At 37.9% G+C, this 25,164-nt stretch overlaps 1 protein-coding gene across 4 annotated transcripts in view; it reads left to right on the top strand.

Moving 5' to 3' along the window:
• The first annotated feature begins 6,006 nt into the window (after nt 1–6,006).
• pik3ap1.S (phosphoinositide-3-kinase adaptor protein 1 S homeolog) overlaps nt 6,007–25,164 on the top strand; it is a 64,885-nt gene continuing 45,727 nt past the window's right edge. For all 4 annotated transcript variants that reach the window (XM_041571057.1, XM_041571056.1, XM_018242068.2 and 1 more), the window contains exons 1-2: nt 6,007–6,333; nt 20,338–20,742. In XM_041571057.1, coding sequence (XP_041426991.1) covers nt 6,321–6,333; nt 20,338–20,742 — 418 coding nt within the window. In that variant the 5' untranslated portion in view covers nt 6,007–6,320. The remainder of the gene's footprint in view (nt 6,334–20,337; nt 20,743–25,164) is intronic.

The following is a 25,164-nucleotide window of genomic DNA, read 5'->3' as shown; positions in this document are numbered from 1 at the left end:
TTGCCTGCAAAAGAGTAATTTGAAAATATATGCATCAACATTTAACGTAAAGACGTCCATACAACTTTACATTTCCTGCCCTATGCAAATTGACAGGAGCACAAGTTCCCTTCGCTAGGCAGAAATGAACGCTAGCGCATCTTCACTATCAAATGCTCGCATTGCCATAGTAATGCTAGCGAAAATTCGCCAGCATTCGGCACCCATTACAAAACTCCGCAGTTTAGTGAATTAGCATAGTCTGATCGCATTTGCACCTGGCGAAGTGTAGCAATGGGTGCGAAGCGGTTGCTAGTTACAATTCGCCCTAGTAAATCTGCCCCTTTGTTCTTAACATAAAGCTTAAATCACAAGTTGGAGAGATCTATGAGTTTTATTTGAATGTAGAATGAAGTCGAGGCACTACAATAGAACCTTGTTTGTGCCTGTCAGAGCAGTCAGAGAGACATATTAGGTTTTAAATAATTATTGTTGTATCAAAAAGGGAACTGAACAGAGGTTACAATAAGACAGTGTTACCTTATTTCATTTGAAATTAGTACTAAATCTTATAAATCAATGATTAATGCTTGGCACAGAACCATGAGCAATTTTATCTTCAGCACACCACTTACTTGTGCAGGGTGCATTCAATCCCAGGCTGCTCTGAGCCCAAAACAATATCTTGAAAAACGGGAAAAAGAAGCACACCATAATTCGGATCCTGCCTTTAAAGCATTTATTGCAGCAGAAATGTGGCTCAAGCTTTTGGGGACAACCCCTTCCTCAGGTGCACAGGACCATGCTCAAAATATTTTCCTGCTTCTGTTAAAGTGCATTTATCTGCACACAATACGTTTTATACATAAGTGGCATAGTATTATGGTTCTGGCAATTATACAGGGCCTACACATTTTTGTGACTATTCCATTCCCAAGGTCTGGATCTACAGTAAGCCAAAAACCTACTTTAAAAAGTGTATGGGGCAAATTCACTAAGATTCGTAGTTGCGCCAGGCGTAACTTCGCCGCACTTCGCGAATTTTTTAATTCAAATTCAAATATACTCACAACTCAAACGGGGAGTTATTGAAGAAAAAAATTGAACGTCTTATATTCGATCGAATAGTCCCGACCTGAAAATTCAAATCGAATTCTAATCAAATTCGAATCAAATTTTCACTCGAATGTCAGGAATTAACATATTCAAATGGTTCAACAGACCTTTCCCATTGACTTGTAAATGATCTCGGCAAGTTTTAGGTGACTAATAACAGATTTAGAACTGTTTCCATGGTCAGGGTGTGATACTGTAAATCGCACATTAAAATTTGAATTTGAATTGGAGGATTAAAATTCGAATGTGTGAATTTTGACACCAAAAAAAATATTTAAAATTTGAATTCAAATTTACGTTTCAACCCTTAATAAATCTGCCCCTTAGTAGACAAGACGATGAGTTGGAGAGAAGGGTTTCTCAGTTGGGCTAAACTAACTGATCTAAAGAGTATCATGGAAATGAACCAGAGTGCTGCAGTAACAACAAGAACTTCCCCATTGCTATTGAACAATCTCAGCTCCATTGGACCACAGAAACAAGAGCTGGTAGAAAAACCTTAGAATTAAAAACTGAGATAAAAAATGGAGCTCATTTTAATTATAATTGAACTGATGTTTAATTGTATCTTCCCTACGGAGAATTATTTTGCTGAACCATAGTGCTACAGTAATTCAAAACCTCTCAGATAGAGAATTAATTAGGCACTGTCTGATCTAAAGGGTATCCGTGAGAGGAAAGAATAAAGACAGTTTTCTGCAGCCAGAAGTGGAACTTCTCTATAACTATTAAAAAGCTATGCTAAATCAAAAACCACAGCTCCACTGTCCCAGAAACAGAAAGTGCTGGTGCAAAACTTAGTGTAAAATATAAGAATAAAGCCCCCAGTTAGTTCCAGTATTTGACCAGGATTACAGTATCTGACCAGAAATCATCCTCCACTGGGCTGTCTTGTGTTCTCTCTGGAAATAAGTCATATGTTTGTAGACAGAGGCCAAAAAATAGAATTTGGTGGTATAAGCCATACAGGATTCTGACTGGTAGACCTCAATGCATATTAGTTACTGAAAGAACATAGCCACAGGTATAAGTGGCAAGATGCATTTGTATTCTGCTTTCCGATTATGGGGGTAACTGACTCTAGTAACCACACAGCATTTCAAATAACCAGTTATAAAAATAGGGTATGTTATCTGAGTCTGACCTCAGTCCCACTGAGTCCCACTAATTCATATTACAACTGTTGGTTATGGTTTGCTTGAGGTCTATGTTCCTAGCACTAATACTTTAATAATACTTGCCTCTGGGGAAAATAAAGACCAGTGTTATTACATATAAATATATATGTAATTATAAATGTTCTATATGGGTCCATACTGGACAATCGTTTCACTTATCCCTGCCTCCAGGCAGCCACAGAAACTCTCCTGTTTTGCAATGCCATGGCATGGTGGTTATTACAGGTATGGGGTTTGTTATTGAAACTTGTTATTCAGAAAGCTCCAAATTATGAGATGGACATCTCCTATAAACTCCATTTATATCAAATAATTAATTTTAAATGATTTCCTTTTCCTATGTTATAATACACAATACGTTGTACTGGGATGGAATCTGTTATGCAAAATGCTTGGGAACTGGGGTTTTCTGTATAAGGGATCTTTCTGTAATATGGATTACCATACCATTGCTAAAAATGCCATGTTTTATATACTGAACTTATTGCACCAGCCTAAAGTTTCAGCTTCTCAATAGCAGTAAGGATCCAGGACTTCAAACTTGTCACAGGGGGTCACCATCTTGAAAAGAGTCTGTAACCCTCACATGCTCAGTGTAAAGCTGGCCACAGACGCAAAGATCCGATCGTACGAATCAATGTAGGATCGGACTTCCCCATCTCCCGACCTGCCACTAACCATTCCGATCAAATAAAGTACAAAAGAACAGATCAGCCGATGTTCTGCCTCTGACAACAATCGTACGACAGCTATGTCTGACCAAAGCTAGTGACAGTCTCCCTCTGAAAATCGTACGATCGGCAATACATGCAGAGATATTAACTGCAGCCGACAGAAATCTTTTAACCTGTCCGATCGACCAAACAACCGATCTCAGACGGACGAAAAATGTCGGGACTCTCCACACACAGTCCGAAAATCGAGGATTCGTACGATCAGATCTTTACGTCTATGGCCAGTTTAAGATTACCTGGTGGTCTAGTGGGGTAGGGGTGGGGACGCCCATCATTGCCATCGCAGGTACGCCCACAGTCTGAGCATACAAATGTTAATTTTTTTCTATACGTTAGTGTGCGCACAACGTGGTTACGTGGCGCACGTGAAAGTTTGGCGGCATCTGAGTAGCTGAGGGCTCCTCCCAAAGCCAAAGGAGGCTGTTATAGGCAGAAGAGTGAGCAGAGACAGAGCATGTAGATTGCAAAGGTGGTGGAACACCATTCCTTCAACACCAATTTCACAGATATTGGGTTAGAAGAATCTTTCTTTCAAGAGTTTCTCTAGTACAGATTTATACAGGATTTATTATACAGAATGCTCGGGACCTGGGGATTTGCATATAACGGGTCTTTCCGTAATTTGGTTCTTTACACCTTAAAACTAAGGAAACATTAAATAAACCCAATAAACTGGGGTTGCTTCCAATAAGGATTAATTATATCTTTGTTTGAATCAAGTACAAGCTATTGTTTTATTATTATTATTATTATTATTATTATTATTATTATTATTATTATTATTATTATTATTATTATTATTATTATTATTATTATTATTATTGGGAAAAAATAAATAATAAATAAAATTTGGGTTATTTGATTATAATGGAGTCTATGGGAGACAGCCTTTCCGTAAATCAGAACTTTCTGGATAATGAGTTTCCGAATAACAGATCCCATACCTGTATAAGGTTTGCTGTCTATATGAGCACCATTGTTTCTTCTCACCATATTCATATCTATTGTTTTTTGGGGTTTTTTTAATCCACGGGACTGAGAAAATGCTAACCAAAATACAGAAACTACTTCTAGTATAATTTACATTTTAGCCACAATCACCTTTACTTTCTCACCCTTCCCCCTCCCACACTCAGTACATCTTCCTTTCTCATGCTTTGTGCTGTAAAGGACGCTAATATTTTCTTCTTCCCCTCCCATACCTGTCTTTGTTTATTTATTGCAACTTTCGGGTTCTTTACATGGCATTACATGTCAGTGTCCTCCTGCCCAATGCATTTTAGTATTTTTGTCTCCTTAGATCTCTCATTCATATTCTCATCTTCTACATCCTCATAAACCACTTTTCGTAATCATAATTTTTTCCACCAACTGGACAAAATTGTATGTGGTTTATTCTGTTGACTTCCTGCTTTTAACTAATCTATATTTCTTCATTATATTTCTTGTAGACATAACGGGGCCTGATTAATAACACTTTTATGAATGCAAAAAGCAGAAATTGGATCCAAGTAGCACAAAATACAAAGAGCACTTGCATCTGGCACTAATGCAGAAAAGTTGTGAGCTACTGCTTTGTACAGGTTGCACCTTTAATTAGGGATGCACTATTTTTGGATTCAGCCAGATCCTCAATCCGTTGTGAAGGATTCAGTTAAATCCCAAACAGAATCCAAAATCCTAATTTAGGAAGGGGTAAAAAGGATTTGGTTCTGCCAGGCAACTGATGCAGAAAAGTTGCGAGCTACTGCTTTGTACAGGTTGCACCTTTTATTAGAGATGCACTATTTTGGGATTCAGCCAGATCCACTTAATGCTACATCTGGCTCAGAGAAGTCCTCTACTAAATTCTTGTCTTATGCAAGAATGTTGCATCCCATGTGCTGTCCATTTGTGTGCAGTACCAATATGCATAGATGGGAAAATGCACTCTATTCAGAGAGCACAAAGCATTGCATCTGTGAGTGTCAGGTGCAACTTGAGGCTGGCATGGCTCATTGTCTGCAAAATACATGCCGCTTTGTGTCTGTTGTAAAAGAGCCCTTATGCCTTTCATGTGAAGTTAAACAGGAATTATACATTTAAATATATCCTCTAAACCTTACTTTAAAAATAGACTGTCATGTTGCTTGTCTTGAAGCTGCTGAATATCAAAAGCAGTGTTGCAGAAAGCTGCTGTGGTTTCTGATGTTTCTGATGCAGAAGAGACCCTTGTTGGGATATTTTATATCCAGGGTAGATTGAATGTGTATTTCTTTCATACAGAAACTCCCTGTAGAAACATGTAAACATCTACCCTCCTAAACCTGTTGGTGCATATTTGTGCATCTTTTGCAGTTTTAATAACAAACCTAGAAACTATGGGGCAAATTTTGTTAGATTTTGTTTGTACTGGAATCAGTTATTTGAATGAGCTCTTATTCATCTGCTAGGAAAGGAGGTCCTCCCTATAAGATATATTGGATCTGAATATCTGAACACTAAGCTCCTGCATAAAGAGAAAATGAAAAGAAACAGATCCCGAGACAGGAATAGTGGAGATAAACTTGATTATTTTAGAAACACTACAGAATTTTTTAATAAATTGTATTTAGAAAGTTTCTTGTTTTAGTATGACGGAGCCTATATACATTTTTCATTTTCACTATAGTAACTCTTTAAAATTACTGCTCTGCCTAGAGTGACTCTTCAGTTGGCTCTGCAATCAAATGCTAGCTACTGGGGTAAGCTCACTGTATATACCCCTTATGTTTTGTTGCCTGTAACAGGTCTTATATGAAATACAGGCTTACTTATCTTTTTAATGTATAGTTAGGTCACTGTATGGATTTTGCCTGTGAAGCTTAAATGGTGACATTGGCATATCAAAATAAAGGGTTTTTTCCTTGTATTCCTGTAAATTGGTGTAGTATGACAATCTGCTTTCATTCACCAATGACAGTGGGGTTGGACAGAGAACTTGTATGTGTCATAAGCCACTTTAAGACACAATGCAGGAAGTAGAGCATTTAGAGAAATCAGGAAGTAGAGTACTGTATATGCAAGTTTGCTATCACTATCTGCTCTTGCGTTGGCACACAGGCAGGTGTCTCTGTTTCTGGTATTTAACAACTTGGATTTTCCTTGTGTGGCATTCAGACACGAGAGCTTGGAAACTGCTTTTTTGGCACAGCTGAGAGGGACACCTTAAAGAAAACATTATTTTGGGACCAAATGTACACCTGGAAATGGCAAAATGTACCTTGAGGGAGAGAGACATAAAAAGGCTCCTGTAGAAATCATCTGGTGGAAAGAATAACTGCTTCTAGAAAGAATGTCAAGGCGAGGTATGTACTGCATTCTTTTTCTTTTTTAAAATAAAGACAGAAGAAAATGGAGACATTTCCTTTAGTCGAGTTCCCCTTTCTATATTTCAGCACAGTGAAACTGTTCAACACTGGCTAACAGTCCAAAGATCAGTCTCTCCTGCTACTTCATTGCTTTCATTGCGAAGCATAAATTGCAAATGCATTTACATAAAAATTATGTCAGCAAAATAAAGATATTTCCATTTTTTTCTTTAGAGTAATTTTTGCTTATAGCTGATCAGAGTCTTGGGACTTTAAAATGTGCGGTGATAATCCTGTTTTGTTCCTCGTTTTCACGAAAGATTATCATATTATGTTATGAATATGATAAATATTATAGGGACTTTAGAGTGTAAGCTCCATAGGGGAGTGACTGATATGAATGATGAACAATTCTAAAGTGCTGTGTAAACTTGGGGCTATAAAGATAATATTAGGAGTAGGAGTGTAGTCTGTAGGTTTACTTACAAAAATAATTTTAGAGCCCCTTGTATCTTTTTCTTTTGAAAATGTTATTCTCTCTAGGGTAACTTTAGCAATAAGTGTGCCTTTTAAAATACATTACATAGTATAGAATATATAACTTACATTACATAATATAGAATAAATAATGTATTTAATATTCAGTAATTTTGGAATTCAAGTAACCGTAGCTAAAGGGAAATAATGTACATTATTGGGAAATGTGCCAGCTTCACTAAAGGAATAACAAAAATTTAGTCATTTAGACAAGTATTTAGACAATATGAGTTAAGATCTGGTCAGGCTGCATGTTTTTCTCACATGAGCAAACTATTCTTCATTTGCATGTGTGATTTATACAGATGAGTAAGAGCTGATATATTGCTTGCATCTGTAGACCAACAGCTTTGTAACACTTACTTCGGGGTTCTTTCCTCTTAGAGCGAATAGAGAATATCTCTATTATAGCAAGCAATATGGCAGCTTCTTTTTTATGTTAAAAAACAAAACAGGTAATAAAAGAAGGAATGTGCTTTGCCTTTTTTTATTTGTCTTAAAATTTGGAATATTGAATAATTTGGTTCACCTTTGAGTTAACTTTTAGCATGTAATGAATAATTGTAGAGAATGATATACTGGAGACAAATTGGTATCTATTTTGTATTGTTTGTGGTTTTTGAGTTGTTTTTTTTTAATTACCAGCTCTCCAGACTGCAAAAGTCTGATTGCAAATTTCCCTAGCAACAATGCATTGATTTGAACAAGAGACTGGAATATGAATGGGAGAGGACCTGAATAGAAAGATGAGTAATAAAAAGTAGTAAAGACAATAAACTTGTAGCTTTACAGAGCATTTGTTTTTTAGATGGGGTCAGTGACCCTTATTTGAAACCTAGAAAAAGTCAGAAGAAGAAGAAAGCACATCATTAAAAAAAATATATATATATAAATAAAAACCATACTAAAAGTTAACTTAAAGGTCAACCAGCTCTTTAATTGTAACTGTTCTTCAAGGCTTTGGCTTAGGCTTTGTACTAAGCAGTTGCAGTGTGTATGCTATTATCTGTAAAATTGCCATGAGTAAAAAAATTCTGGTGGCACTATTTTCTGACTAAAACAGGGTATGTGGCCTGTGCCTAGTTTTGCAGCTTCAGGTTGGTCCTTGGGTGCCTATATATAAATCAAACAGAAAAAACAATATTCTAAAGGCTTTTTGCAAACCATATCTCATCACTGTACATTAATGTCTAAAATTGGCACTGGAGCTGAGTGGGAGATACAGCTCTCCTACACTACAGTTTTCAGCAAACAGGAACACTGGCCTGAGGTCTCAGGTAAGTGATTGTAGTCACTGAGGAGTGCCTAACATTTTGGCACCAGCCAGTGATTATACCTTTTCTTCACTCCTTCACCTTTAAGGTCACAACACTCTACAGACACTGCTAAACACCAAAGACTCACCAAAGACAAGCTAACTGCAAAAGACAAAATCCATTCCTAGATGCTTTAGACAGCAATGATCACCCTCCTTCTCCACTCTTTCCCTCCTCATGGCTTTTGTCACATTGCCCTGTCTTGGTATTAATTTTACTTTTTCAAATCAGTCTTTAACAATGGCGTATCATATTATCCCTTACCTCTCTGTTGGGGTTCCCCAAGGCTTGGTCCATAGGTACCTAAGTTGTCTCTATGTATACTGCTTCCCTTGGCCAACTAATCAATTTATATGGTTTTATGATAGCACCTCTACAGTGACAATACTCCTTTCCACTCTCATTTCCTAATCAAAACCCAGATCTATTAACTTGGCTCACTTTTTGTTTGTCAGCAATTTGTGCTAACACAGCATTGTCCCAACAATACCTTAAAAAATTACTTACACCAGAAATTAAATGTATTTTTACAACAATCATAACATTATCTTTGCCTGCTCTTTGCAATTTTGCCATAAAAGTATTTTTCAAGTGCTTATACATAAGCTAATTATGTTCCTGTAAGGGGCTGCCATATTTGTGCTGCAGCGGTCCTTAAAGGAGAAATAAACCCCTTATTAAAAAAAATCCTACCCCCCATCCCACATAGACCCACCCCCAGCCTAGCTGCTACCCTGGGCAAATGCCCCTAGCTTTTTACTGACCCCTCAGTGCAGAGTCAGGGATCGGAGTTCACAGCAGCCATCTTCCGGGTTTTTGGTAACCTGAGAATGAGACCGGCGGAGCGACACATGCGCAGTTGGAGCAATTTTCCGGTTTGCGTCAACTGCGCATGCGCTGAATTGGATGTAAATTGACGAAGCGCAGGAAGAAGAGGGCTGCGGTGAACTGCGATCCCTGAATCCAGGCCCGGATTTGCGGCAATGCAAAGGCCCGGGCCTGGGTAATAGTGCTCAATTCTGGAGCACTAAGCGCTAGACGCTTAACGCTCCAGTCAGATAGTATGTGCATGTGCGCGTAATCTTCAGGAAGGGAGGGGGCGCAGGAGGACACTGGCCTCCAGGCGCCCTCAGCTGAAATCCACCCCTGCCTGAATCTGCACCGCGGGGTAAGTAAAAACTTAGGGGCATTTGCCTAGGGTAGCAGCTAGGGGGGGTAAGGAGGGAGGGGGTCTATGTGCGGTAGTTTTTTTTAATAAGGGTTTTGTTTTTAATAAGGGGTTTGTTTTAATAAATAACCCCCTTAGTGTTAGAATTTCTAACTGACGAACTGAGAAGGGATGGTTAGGATGACAAAAGTTAGGTGTAGGATCTTTAAATAACAGTTACTTGAATCCCTATCAGCACAGAAACTATCAATGTGACCTATAGGAACTTACACGAATATTTTGAAGAATAGTTCTGCTAGGCACATACAACTTACCAACTACTCTTCCTCTGCCATGATACTCTGCAAATCCCTAAAATGGCTTTTGCTGCTGCTAAAAATAACATTTAGACTGAGCAGTTCATGACACTGCCACGCAGTATCTTAAAACTAATTTGTTAATATTTAACAAAAAAAAAATTATTATTCTTCTGCTTCTGTAAACCTGTTAATGACTTATTACTTGATATGAATTTCACTAGGGCTGCACCATATATATATATATATATATATATATATATATATAATTCTTAACATAGAACCGCATTTCTTTGTTAAGAATTTACATTAAAGATTTGATCCAGCACACACAGCTATACAGAAAATCCATCTTAGAGTGCGGCTGCTGTTGGATACATACATATATATATATATATATGTGTATGTATTTTATATATATATTTATATATTTATTTTTTATTCATTCTTTTTTCCAATTTTTTTCAAGCACTAGTTCTACAAGGTAATTTCCTCTCCATGGAGAAGTGTCATCATAATAGTACAATAACAATACACAGTTATTCATGATGCATTCTCAATTTGTGACGCTATACAGGATAACATTTGCTATAGTAACTTAGGACAGGTCATAAACATTTCAATCAGTCATTCCATACAATTTACATGTTATTCTTTGTTTGAGATTAACCTTGAATCATAAATAGTAGTAACTTCAATAATCATAAAAAGTAGAAACAGTTTCTACAGACTATCTGTGGTGTGCCAAGATCTTTTGCAATAATAGGAACATTTTTGTACAGGAGATCTCTCTGGCTAAAATGCAGTGTACAACTACATTTCACCTCATATGCACAGATATAGGTGGGTCACCGCTCATGGTCCGTAATATATACCAATCAGTCATTTGGAATTGGAAGCATGTATACATTTTGTTTTTCATTATTTGTGGAATAATATTAATAAATGTTTCAATAATTTCAAAAAATTGTGCTTATTTAGGGATGTCTCTACCCAATCCATAATCCAGTAGCATGCCCTAACCAATTTCTATGAAAATAGCCTACAGGTTGGTGGGGTATATGTGATACAAACCTGCAGTACTGACTTCTTAGCCACTGCCGTTAGCATTAATAACAACCTCTTAGTTTCCCTTGTCATTTTAGTATATCCATCAGAAGTCATGCCCCAAACTGCCCACACTGGGGACAAAGTTACATAATTAACCATGTGCTGGACCACATTGCCCCTTATCTGAATCAAAAATCTTCTAATAAATGAACAACTCCATTGAAAAAAACATTGAATTGGCTTTCGCTTGTTCACATTTAGGACAGTGGTAATCTTTTTTTTAACTGTGAATACTGGAGAGCAATGTACACCAAAGCTGTGAATATGTTTTTAGACGCCCTTCCATGTCCATTTCTTTATGTCAACTGTCCACTGCTTTTGGTTTACTATCTTGTGTATAGTCCTGGTGAATATATTAAAGTATAAGAAGCAGGGGCTTTTTTTGTGCTTTTCGCCACCTGAGGTGGCCTTTCAGATGCAGCCCCCTTCACACCCTGTGCTTATTGTAGAGAGTCAAGGGAGGCCCTTTGCTAGTGCAGAGAGTGCAATTGCACTCTCTGCACTAGAAGAGCTGAAATTCTGATTTAAAAATCAGAATTTTGGCTAATTAAGTTACCAGGAGTGTATCTACCTTTAAAATTGCCAATTCCAAATGCAGTTACACCTTGCATACAGCATTCCTCCTTTGCAAATTTGCATGGTTGCATGATTGATGCCAATGTTTTTGTTGAACTTGTGGGCAAACTTTTTCTTTAGTTAAACAGATCTTGTGGTTCATTCTTCTTTGGAAACACTGTGCATGTGTTGTGTGGCCATACAGAATGCTTTGTGCAGATTCAAATCTGCTGTGTGTACATTTTGAACAAATGCCTTGAAAATTCTGATGATACAAGTTTAAAAACAATTTTATATATATATATATATATATATATATATATATATATATATATATATATATATATATATATATATATATAACAAGGGAAAGTTGTGCTCACCACTAGTTTTTAAAACCATTAGGCGGGGGTGCAGCGAGGCTGTGACCACAAAATACATATAGACAATTACAAGAGTCCTCTGCACTCAACCCATTATCAATAGACAGAGACATTTTGTGCATACTGCTACTGAAAAATGCCTTACCCTTTAAACAAAACAGGGATTGTTTGTCCATATATTGCAATATATTTAAGATGGCCAACTACGTCAAAGTCATCCCATATCTGGCCAGTCCTATGCTCAATTTTCATCTGATTCATTAAGAATTCTATAGTTTCATTATACATTTTATAAAAGGGACGAATACGTTTTACCTGCAACTTACTAGCTGCTTTCAAAGTAAAACTCCCAAACTTGGCTTTTATTAGACACCAGTGGGATCACCTGACTATAGTTGGAGAGGGTGGGAGCTACAACAGGGAGCTGGTCACTGCTTAAATATATTGATAATGGGTTGAGTGCTGAGGACTCTTGTAATTGTCTATATATATATATATTATTAGAGACATAAATCTAAATAATCTCAATAAATAAGATCTGCATTATATATATATATATATATATATATATATATAATGCAGATCTTATTTATTGAGATTATTTAGATTTATGTCTCTAATAATCTAATAATCTAAGGGGGCACCACAGAGGCAGCATTTATAGTGTATAGAAGTGTATGTTTAGGTGTGGAGTCATAAGGGGGAATGTAATAAAAGTCAGAAACTGAAAAAATATTCGCAATGCCAAAAGTTATGCCTCTGTGCGAATAAATTTTGCTTTGCGCGAATTACATATAGCTTTCACAAACCCGGACACTTCCAACAGTGGAAGACCGCTTGCAAATTTTATAGCTTGCGCCGATGCGCAGTCAATGTAATAAGACTTCCTCCTGAAAAAGTTATGTTTGCTCCAAAAGATTACGACACCTTCAAGCACTTCTTAAAAGCGCACAATTAAAATTCGCAATGCAATAACAGTTTAAGGAAGAATATTACATTGCAAGAATTTTTATTCTTATTGTTCCGAATTCGTTTTTTCAAACTTTTATTACATTCCCCCAATAGTGGGGTAGAGCTTGTTCAGTGATCCCCAACTAGTGGCTTGCAAGCAACATGTTGCTCACTAATCCCATGGATGCTACTCCCAATGGCATCAAAGTAGGTGCTTATTTTTTAATTTCTGGCTTGGAGGCAACTTTTGGTTTCATAAAAACCAGGTGAACTGCCAATCCACATAGGGGACTACCAAATGGCCAATCACAGACCCGTTCTAACCCATCTGAAAAAGGCAAACAGGCAGAGATGATGTTTCTAGGTCTTTCTACGTCCCTGTTGTTGCATGATGTGAGGTGCACATGGGAAGTAGGGGCAGATATAGGGTGAATCCATCCATTTTATGGTACCTAACAACACCTGCAAGTGCATACATGATTACATTTTATGCTCCAATTAACTAATGAGGCCACCTTGGATCTAAAGGTGCAGAGATGTCAAAAGTTGCTTAATAGAGTACTCCCCATACTGTGAGACTGCCACCTCCTAAGGCTAGGGCCAGATCTCGGCCTGTGGAGAAACGTAGATGGAGAATCCACCCCTCCCCTGCTGCTGTTCTGATCAGAAACGGAACTAGAGGGGGGCGGTATATATTCGAGTCAGTGGGCAGTAGCTGAGATTGCAGTCACTTTTAATCATTCCTATACCAACAGTTCGCTTGGGGAGAGACTGCAATATCACACAGCGCCCTCTGTTGGTTATATGAAAGAATAACAGTGCACCCTCTGTTGGATATATATAAGCATAACAGTGACTGCAATATCACACAGTGCCATCTGTTGGTTATATGAAAGAATAACAGTGACTGCAATATCACACAGCGCCCTCTGTTGGTTATATGAAGGATTAACAGTTATCACAATATCACACAGCGCCCTCTGTTGGTTATACGAAAGATTAACAGTGATGGCAATATCAAACAGCACCCTCTGCACATGGTAGTGGGACAGTGGGACAATGCACACAGTAATCCGTTTGGCAATTCTCTGTCACCATCAACTTTAAAAAGAAGTCCGGTTGATCGCTGTGGGGGTCACTTTGGCAGAATGTGCGCTGCTGGGAGACAGGGCTGTAGTTGTGTCTAGGCTTATACTCGAGACAATAAGTTTTCCCAGTTTTCGTAGGTAAAATTAGGTACCTCGGCTTATACTCGGGTCGGTTTATACTCAAGTATATACGGTAATCCAAATTTTTTAAAAATGATTTCCTTTTTCTCTGCAATAATAAAACAGTAGCTTGTACTTGATCCCAACTAAGATATACTGTAATTAATCTTTAGTGGAAGCAAAACCAGTCTATTGGGTTTATTTAATGTTTACATGATTTTCTAGTAGACTTGTATGAAGATCCAAATTACAGAAAGATCCTTTATCCGGAAAACCCTAGGGCCCGAGCGTTCTGAATAATTGGTCTCATACCTGTATCCGTGTTTCTCAAATCTTCTGTATTGATTTACAGTATGCAGTTAATAATAATAATTATAATAATCTCCCTCAGGCTTGAATCTTGTTGAAAAATTATGTTTTCTTTAGTACTAGGGAACCAATATGTTTTGAAGGATTTTAAAGGAAAGCTAAACCCAAAAATGAATATGGCTAGAAATGGCATCTACAGGTTCAACATCTCTATAAAGGGTAATAATTAAGTCCTTCAAATCTGTCACAGGAGCACCCCATCTTGGATTTTGTTAGGAGTGTCAGTGACCCTGCACATGTGCAGTGGGCTCTGAGCAGCTGTTGAGCAGCTTAGCTTCGGGGTCGTCACAAATCAACAAGCAGAAAATAATGTTTGTTCGTCATAAAAGCTGATGCTATAGGACTGATTATTAAAGTCAGATACTAATTGCACTGGTTTGTGAACAGCCATGTAATAAGAATGTGAATTAATTACTAATCTGCTTTGTATCATGGCATTTATATTCTATATTTATGGTATATTTTAAGCTCGTCCCTAAATTCAGGTAACTGCAGAGCATGCATCTTAAAATAGTTTGTAAAACTATTTTCCAATGACGTTTGCAAACACAAGCTTTTCTGTTTATCTACAGAAATATCAGCTTCTTAGAAAGATTTACTCCTTATCTGATTCTGTGAATTATTGCTACCTACAAATAGATAACAAAATATTAGTTATTTTGGATATTTACTGCATGCTGATATACAAAAAGAGCAACACAAGACAGTGCAACTTTGCACTGATTCAAAGATTATGACAACGCACAGTTAGAGCTAAAGTTGAGTGACTCTTTAACGTTGGCTGTCAAAAGATCCGTAAAACCGAAGAGAAAAATTATTGATTTGACCCAACATATTATTTTGTAAAACTCTTACAGTATCTTTAAAGGAGGGATGCACCGAATCCACTATTTGGGATTTGGCCGAATCCCCGAATCCTTCGTGAAAGATTCGGCCGAATACTGAACCAAATCCAAATCCTAATTTGCTTATGCAAATTAGGGACAGGAAGGGGGAAAAAATGGGATTTTCTTCACTTCCTTGTTTTGTGACAAAGTCACACAATTTCCCTCCTCACCCTTAATTTGCATATCCAAATTAGGATTCAGATTCGGTTCAGCCAGACACAAGGATTCGGTCGAATCCTGCTGAAAAAGGCAGAATCCTGGCCGAATCCCGAACCGAATCCTGGATTCAGTGCATCCCTACTTTAAAGTACTGAAGTGTACTTGCTATCAGCTTTGCGGTGTTCAGCCATGTTCTTTCTGATGCCTAAACAAAGCCCCACGTGATTGGTTTGTGTTTAATGCAGCCTTACAACAGCCATACATGAGCTGATCCTATATGGTATCCATCTGTTTGGACCAAGAGCAAGGTAGATATAGTACCGGTATGTGTTGTTGTTTTTTTTTGTTCAGGCCTTTGTCTTGCCCAGTTTGAAATGTCCAAGCATACCACAAAGTAAAGCATGCAAGCATAGTTGAATGCAGTCTTTATTAACCCCTTTGTTTTACCACTGGTTCTGACTGTAAAAACAAGTAGAAGTCAGCCTGTGATACATTGTTTCATGAGTCAGAACCAGTAGTTTCAGAGAATGTAAATGGACAGATTCTGCTCTTAATATCAATTACAACTACTGTAGCTTTAAAATGAGTAATACGGGTATTGGATCCGTTATCCAGAAACCCATTATCAAGAAAGCTCAGAATTATGGAAAGACCATCTCCCATAGACTCCATTACAATTAAATAATCTAAATTGAAAAAAAAAATTTCATTTTTCTTTGTAATAATAAAACAATACCTGGTAGTTGATCCAAACTAAGATATGATTAATCGTTATTGGAAAAATCAGCTTTTGGGTTTATTTAATGTTTAAATGATTTTCCAGGAGACTTAAGGTATGAAGATCCAAATTACAGAAAGATCCTTTATCCAGAAAACCCAGGTCCCGAGCATTCTGGATAACAGGTCCCATACCTATTCATATATATTTGAAACTTAAAATAATGCAAACAACTGTATACTAAAGTCACCCTCATCTGAATGAATGCAGTAGCAACAGTAAAATAATGGAGGTGTAACTATAAAACAATCAGATTGCAACAAACAAATAAGAGGAAGTAAATAATAATAAATAAACTTTCAGGCATTTTTATCCCTGTATATAATTTATGTTGCTGGTAACCAGGAAGATATTTGTTTTTATTTTAGACTTTGGGTATTTATACCTGTATTAAGATTTACAATGTGAGCAAACAAAATTGTTTTCAAGTGGCTCTGCTGAGCAAATGGCGTGGATTTATTCATTATAATATATTGCACACTGTCCCATTATAATTAACAATATTATTCCACACATAAGTGCCAGCAAATCTCTTTGTGTATATTCTTTCTTATCATGCCATAATCATAAAAATGGCTATGGGAACATATTGACAGGAATATTCAAATAGTATCATAATTTAGCAGCAATTAAAGGAAACATGGACACAATTTCTAACAAGAGGACCTGGCATTATTATACAAATAAATACACTAAACTTTATTGGATGCTTTCTAAATTTTTTTTACAATTAGTATTAATGCTATTTTTTACAGATATATAATATATATATATATTATTTTTGATTGTGGGGAGGTGGGTTGCTGATTTCTACAGAAGTGGAAGTTTGTAATGCACTACTGATGGTTGAGTTATTCAGCATACCGAAATAAGAAACTTTGTAAATACAATCAATTAAAAATTCTGTACCGTTAACAAGTTCATCTTCACTTCATCATCATTTTTGCACACATTCTGAATGTAGAGAGACATGATGTCTGGGGATTTTATAGAGCGAGCTCTAAAGGTGGCCCTACACGGAGATATCCGCTTGTTGGCGATATGCCCACCCTAACGAATAGTAATGGGCGGTCGGATCGTGGGACCGCATCAACGAATAGATGCGGCCGCGATCCGACGGGATTTTTCGTACCATCCGATCGAGAAAGTCAGCCAGATCTCGATCGGAGAAGCCCGTCGGGGGGCCCCATACACGGGCCAGTAAGCTGCCGACACGGTCTGTCTGCAGCTTTTATCGGCCCGTGTATGGCCACCTTAATTCATCTGCTAGGAAAGGAAGCCCCCCCTATAAGATATAATGGATCTAACTGTCAATGACTATCTGACACCCAACTGCTGCAAGAACACAGAATGAAGAGAAACAGATCCTGAGAGAGGGATAGTGAAGATAAACTTGCAGTGGCGTAACTAGGTGTTGCTGGGCCCCACAGCAAATTAATTTTAGGGCCCCCAACATATCCAGTGTTTGTCCTGTTTTACCAATATATGTTCAAATTGCTCATCAATGAGAGCCTCATGGGGCCCCCTGTACCTCCTGGGCCCCCCTGCAGCCGCAGGGTCTGCTTCCTCTGTAGTTACACCCCTGTAAACTTGATTATTTCAGAAACAATGCAGAATTTTGAATTGATTGTATTTAGACAGTTTCTTAATTCAGTATGATGAAGCTTATATAAATTTTCATTTTCGTGATAGCTACCCATTAATCAGAATGGTTAGTTGCAGGTCGGGAGATAGGGCTGTACATCGTTCGCGCAATAAGATTCTAAAATCTGCACGTCAATGGCCAACTTTAGTTTGTAATCATGTTGTTGCTTTGCTTGGTCTTGAAATGTGCATGTTTGCCTGTTTTTACCAATCCTTATCCTAAAGGTAAGAGGCAATGCTCACATAATTGTTTGTTTTTTTTAAATGGTTATTAAACTAGGACAATTTGTGGCTAAGGATGGTTATAAGAACAAATCACAGAACAAAATTCATCCAGACAAAAGAAAGCAGAATCTCCAATGCAGCATTAGTAACATATTTAAAGTAAGAAAAGCCACGCACAGGAATTTCATTCAATAAGAGACAGAAGTTAGAAATTCTACAGAGAAGAAATTATTTTTCCCTTTAAATCAGTGGTTTTTTTTAATACTTCTTTGTGATAATGCCTCCCCTCCTCTTGGATCCAAAATTTGATTAAGCTGGTATCTTATCTCATAACAAGGTTACAGACAGATGAAAACATGGCTACTTTCCTAAAACTCCAGGAATATGCAAGAAAGTAAATAAACGTTCATTCCTAAATATCTGGTTGTCCTCATATACTGTTTTGAGCACTACCCCCCCAGAGGGGGCAATCCTAGAGTTTAAGGAATTACCTTTAAAATAGTGGTGAGAGTGGGATCAGAGCTTGATGGAAGGAGGGCTCAGCCTGAAGGCCACATATGGTGAGACCTAGACACACCAAGAAACCCAGGTTAAAGATCAATTGGCCCTAAGTGTGCTGTATCTCATTTAATTGTTTAGGCAAAAAGGGTACTCTTTGCACTAGCTTAGAAACAATGTATTACTTTATATGCTCTTTTTGTGTGCCTCCTATTAAAACTCACACAGGCTGGTATACCTATTGCATGAATAAGATTAGAAAATTCTTACTCCGATAAAAAGAAAATAATATAATGCAACCTCGACAGGTCTGAGATGCCGGATTTTCAGATTCTGACTTTTCTATCCTCGGGGTTTAATAAATTCCGAAAAATTCGTGATTTTTTTCAGATTTTATTAAAAAAAAATCTTGAATTTTTTGTTATTTTTGCATTAGGAGTTTAGAAAATAACCACCCTAGAGTCATATTTATTAAAAGTCGGATTTTAGTGGTTTTGAAACCACGACTAAACTCACCTACTGCAAGGGGTCTATTTATGAAACTTCACATTTTTCTGGTTGAGTTTTGAATTTTTACAGGAAAAAAAGTATAATTTTCCAACATTTATTATGCTCCAAATCTGAATCTCGAAAATACCTCAGCTAAAGCATGTCGAAATCATGTAGAAACCAATGGGAAATGGTTCCTTTAACAACTGAAATATGTTTTTTACCTTCAGGTTTCTCACTGATTTTGGAGTGTGTTTTGTTTGATAATCCAGATTATTAGACTTTTTTAGGTCGACAACTTGAAAAAGTCAAATTTTCAGTGCGTCAATTCGAAAAAAGTGATTTAAATTGCTGCTCAATTTTGTTTTGATGCTTTTTCAGATGATTTTTTTTAAAAAAAGAATATTGGTGGATTAAGGGGATTTGAGTTTGGTCGTTTGATCGTTTCTTTTTTTTTTTTTAAAACAGAGTGAGAAAAAGTCTAGTTTTAGTAAATAACCCCCAAAAGTACGAATCTTATGAGATGTATTAAAAATCCAAATCAAAAAGTACAAACAAAAAAAAGCCTTGAACGATGTGCTAAAAAATATGAATGCTTTGAAAACCTCGAAAAAATTTTAGTTTTTCAGTCAAGTGAGATATAATCAGAAAACTTTAAAAAGTCTGAATAGATTTAAAATGGTCCAATAGGATCAGCTCAGCTCCCATTGACTTCTCTAGCACCTCAACTGCTTTTACTTGGAGAAGTCTTAGAGGTTTACATGGTTTTTTCCACTTAATAAATATTTTTTTTTTTTAGTTTTTTTAAAAATATATTTTAAGAGATTCGTGGAAAAAAATTACATTTGATTGTTAGTAAATGACCCCCTAAATCCTTATCTTTGGGATATTTAGCAAAAACATTTCTCAAGTATTTGAATTTTAAAACAAAACAGAAATACACATAAGAAATGTGAACATTGATTACAAAGTACAGGTTAGAAAAAATTAAACATTGTGGCCAAACGAATAGGGTGAAGTATATTCAGGGATACCCCTGAATATACCAGTTAAGGTGAGAAACAAAAAATGTTCAGCGATAGGTTTCTATTGGTGTGGAATTAGATTCACAGATCATAGCATCTGTTCAGAATAATTAGTTAACATTCTATTATCTTGGTGGCTTCTGGGGAGTGAGTTTGTTGGTGGTCACTGAAGAAGACAGACTATGTCCTTGGTCAATCTCAAGGACAAGTGGGTTATCCCAGTGTTAAACAATTTGTTTATGGTTTTTAATGAATTCATTACATATATTCTTCTGGGATTGTCTATGCAAGAAGGGAAATTTAAAAAACATGGGGCATTGTTCCTGTTATATGTAGAAAATTGTCATGCCCAAATGCTGCATCATACATAGGAAGTTATCACTTTTTTTTTTTTAAATTGCAGGTCATTGTGATGTGCTCATAGTCCATGGCTGTGATGCATTAACGTGGTGCCAGTATCTTAAGGAACTCTTTAGAACAAGCTATGAACTCCAAAATCTACACACTGAAAGCTATGAAATAAATGAGGATCCAATAGAACAAGAAGATTTTATCACATTCCGGTCCAGCAAATGCATAGTGACTCTCTTATCTGAAGACTTGGCAGAAAGTTTTAACAACCAAATTGTCCTGGCTGACTTGCAGAGAGTTCTGACCCCTGCAAATAAAATACTTGTTCTCTATTGTGGAGTAACAGATTACGAGGATTTCTCTTGCTTTTTCAAAGACTGGACACAATGGAAGAAGCTTTCCAGTGATGATGACTCTGATCTATATATTGAAGCGGTTAAAGAGAAAATCTGGCATGGTAAGTAATTTTGCCATTTGATAATTGCACAGTGTAAATGAATCTGAACAGTTTCTGGAGACTTAATAGACTTATCTTTTATTCGGCCTAGTTTACCTGCATGGTCAAAGAGCTAGACCCAAAAATGTTAGTTCAATTTGTCATGTTTTTTCTCCATAATATTCCTAATATGTTACTCATTTAGGCTGCAATAATTTGTTGTCAGTTCTCGTATTAGAATAGAAATACACTGGCACTCAAGGCAACTTCAATGCAGGGTTACCCCTTGCTGGTTTATTTGGTGCGAACGTGCAACGTTTCGGGGATAAGGTTTGCCCCGAAATGTTGCACATTTGCACCAAATAAACCAGCAAGGGGTAACCCTGCATTGAAGTTGCCTTGAGTGCCAGTGTATTTCTATTCTAAGATTTACTGAAGGATGCCGTACTCCTAACACTATGCACCAGGTGTTCTCACAGCATAAAGTTTCAGGAGTGTGCTCGGCCTCACCTTCCTTCACTTCAGTTCTCGTACTAACCATTTAAAAACCAAAATTTTCCTCTTGCAAGTATTGACTTTAAACACAGTTTTCCCTGCAGTTGGCAAATCAAGAAAAACCCAAGCTATTAAGTAAGAAGGTTGTGTAAGTTGTGATGGTTGTGAGCCTTCTTTTTTTCCCCTTCATTGCTGTTTAGGTTAATCACAGTGCAGTAAATACTGAAACAAAGCTATTTACTCCCATATTTGTAATAAAACGCATACTTTGCCAAAGTTTTGCCTGTCAATTGGTTGCTAAAGTGATAGCCAGTGGCGGAACTACCGGGGCCCGCACCCCCTCAGGGCTCCCCGCAGTCCGCGCGCCGCTTATTCCCGGCCAGTTCCGGGTGTATGGAGGGGGGGTGGGGGGCCCGGCTGCACGGTCCTGCGCCAGGGCCCGCCCCCCTCTAGTTACGTTTCTGGTGATAGTTTTTATTACATAAGCAAACGAAGGGCCTTATTTATCAAAATCTGAAAATTTCTGATGATTTTCGGTAAAAAAGGACGACCAAATCCGCACATATTTTTTCTCCTTATTAATCAATATATTTTCCTGAAAATTTCCTGTGCAGGAAAAAAATTGGTTCCATCTGCACTGCTGCTTTTTCATAAATTACACATGTTGTGCTGATGTTTTGAATGTTCCAGACTGGGCTACATTGCAACACCATTTGTGTACAATATAAGAGGTGCAAGTAGGAGAGCATATATGCATAATCATTCCAACATTCCTGTTGCAGATTTCAGTAATAACATGTAGTATAGTAGGAAGCAATGCTTTACCGTAGTGCTATCAAGGGCAGTATATTGCCTATGCCACCAATCTTAAAGGAACCATAACACCAAAAAATGAAAGTCTTTTAAAGTAATGCAAATACTGTACTGTTGTGCAGCACTGTTAATGGAGCTAGCACATGGGTAGTTTCGGGGAGATTTAGTCACCTGGCGACTAATCGCCTTTTCTGCCTGCCGCCTGCTATAATGAGAAAACGCCAGCGCCATTGCACTCGCGGCGCTTCGATTTCCAAAGTTGCCCGAAGTTGCCTCACAAGGAATCTTCGGGCGATTTGGAAATCGAAGCGCTTTGCATTGGCGCTGGCGTTTTCTCATTATAGCAGGTGGAAGGCTGGGGGAAGGCAGTTCGGGGAGATTGTTGCCCTGCAGAAGAGGGGATTAGTCGCCAGACGACTAAATCTCCCTGATCCTACCGTGTGCTTGAATCCTAAGGGCTATTCCCACGCGTTTGCGGTCGCGGCGGCAAAGCGCCGCGCCAGTCGCCGCGACCGGCGCAGGCGACAGTTTTGTATGGGCGCCTATGTAAAAACGCCTGTGCTAACCACACGAGGCGATGCGCTTTTCAACAGTCGCCTGAAAATGCCTCGCCAGGCTTTTTCAGGCGACTGTTGAAAAGCGCATCGCCTCGTGTGGTTAGCACAGGCGTTTTTACATAGGCGCCCATACAAAACTGTCGCCTGCGCCGGTCGCGGCGACTGGCGCGGCGCTTTGTCGCCGCGACCGCAAACGCGTGGCTATCTCCCCGTGTGGACTAGCCCTAAAACCGGTGTGTTTGTTTTAGAAACACTACAATAGATTATATAAACAAGTTGCTGAGTAGCCATGGGGGCAGTCATTCAAATCTGAAAAACAAGAAAAGGCACAGGATAGACCGCAGATAACAAATAAATTCTGTTGTATACAATGGGATTTTTTTTGGAACGTATCTGTTATTTACTGTGTATCCTGTGCTTGAATGACTGCCTCCATAGTTACATAGTTAAATTGGGTTGAAAAAAGACAAAGTCCATCAAGTTCAACCCCTCCAAATGAAAACCCAGCATCCATACACACACCCCTCCCTACTTTTAATTAAATTCTATATACCCATACAGTACCTATACTAACTATAGAGCTTAGTATCACAATAGCCTTTGATATTATGTCTGTCCAAAAAATCATCCAAGCCATTCTTAAAGGCATTAACTGAATCAGCCATCACAACATCACCCGGCAGTGCATTCCACAACCTCACTGTCCTGACTGTGAAGAACCCCCTACGTTGCTTCAAATGAAAGTTCTTTTCTTCTAGTCTAAAGGGGTGGCCTCCATGGCTAAATAGAAGCTTGTTTATATAAACTATAGTTGTGTTTCTGAGGAAAACACCAGTTGTACCAGTGCAGGTGTAACAGTACATTATATTGTCATTCCTTTAAAACACTTTCAGTTTTTGGTGTTACTGTTCCTTTTCTATAATTCCTATTCATGATTTTACTTCTAACATTGATCTTACAGTTGTGTTTGTAGTGTAGTAATGCTTCTGTGCAGAGCTGTAGTAAAAAGTCCAGTTATATTCAGGACACTGTATCACCCAGTCCACTCCCAGCTTTCTGACTGGATAGTGCTGCTTATATTAGGAATATCACCATTCAGCTGTTATTTTACATCATTGACTTTTAGTATGATGTAGACATTCATATTCTAAGACTATTTGCAACTGGTTTTATTTTTTTATTGAATTTAACAATTTAACAATTTCAATTATTGCTTTTTGTTCAGCAGCTGTCCCCAGGGTCGGACTGGCGCAGTCGGGGCCCACCGGGTTGTGAACCTCGGGGGCCCCGTGCACATGCGCAAAAACGAGTGCGCATGCGGGAACGTCAGCCCCAATGCGCATGCGCGAACGTCAGCCCCAACGCGTGCATGCGCAACAGCGCCGAAAAACTTTTACTGCCGTTCGGGGGCCAATCTAGGACCGGGACTGGGCCGGCGGGGGCCCAAGTGGGCCGGGGCCCACTGGGTTTTTTCCCGGTTTCCCGCTGGCCCAGTCCGACACTGGCTGTCCCGTTTGAAAATTCAGCAGCTATCTGGTTTCTAGAGTCCAGTATACTTTACCATCCAGGCAGGGATTTGAACTAGAGACACGACTATAAATAGGAAACAGAAATATAAGTACAATAAATAACAATAGTAATAAAATAGTAGCCTCGCAGAACATTCGATTCTGGCTACTGGGGTTCAGAAGAAGAAGGCTAATAATTAAAAAATTATACAAAATAAAAGTGAAGACCAAACGAAAGGTTGCTAAGAATAAGATATTCTATAACATACTAAACATTAACTTAAAGGTGAACAACCTGTTTAACTACAACATCCAACATATGTCAAACGTTGTGACAATTAGGGACAGATTTATCAAAGGTCGAATTTCGAAGTGAAATATACTTTGAAATACGACCATCGAATGGCTATACTTCGATTTAGAATATCGAAGTCAAAGGTTTTTTTTACCGAATTTGACCATTTTGCGGTCGAAGTAAAATCGATCGATCGTACGATTTTATCGTAGGATCGAACGATTTTATCGTACGATCGAACGATTTTACTTCGAATACAAAAAAACTTAGAAAAATGCATTAGAAGGTCCCCATAGGCTAACATTGCACTTCGGCAGGTCTAATTTGGCGTACTATTGAAGTCGAAGTTTTTTTAAAGAGACAGTACTTCGATTATCGAATGGTTGAACATTCGAACGATTTTTTCTTCGAATCGAAGTCGAAGTAAATTCGAAGTAGTAGTATCCTATTCGATGGTCGAAGTATCCAAAAAATTACTTTGAATTAACTGTTAAAGGGAGACCACACATTCTTTTATTGGTATGGTTGTTACACAAGCCTTTCAAAATAATCACTTTCTAGAATGGCCTTAATATATGTGTTAACTCCACTCACAGGTAGTCCCTGCCCCAGGAATCAATGGCAATCAATATTAACAGAGGAAATCTCAATGCACATCACTGATAACATTCTGTGTGTAAACATCGCACACAAACTCCTTTCTGTGCTGAAATGTTCAGTTCTGTTTTACTTGTGCGCTGGAAAAACATATTTTCACAAAGTATTGTCGAAATAA

Source organism: Xenopus laevis, chromosome 7S (genome assembly GCF_017654675.1).
Source record: "Xenopus laevis strain J_2021 chromosome 7S, Xenopus_laevis_v10.1, whole genome shotgun sequence".
Lineage (NCBI taxonomy): Eukaryota > Metazoa > Chordata > Amphibia > Anura > Pipidae > Xenopus > Xenopus laevis.
The sequence above is the reverse complement of the archived record's forward strand: the minus strand, read 5'-3'. Positions and strand labels throughout refer to the sequence as shown.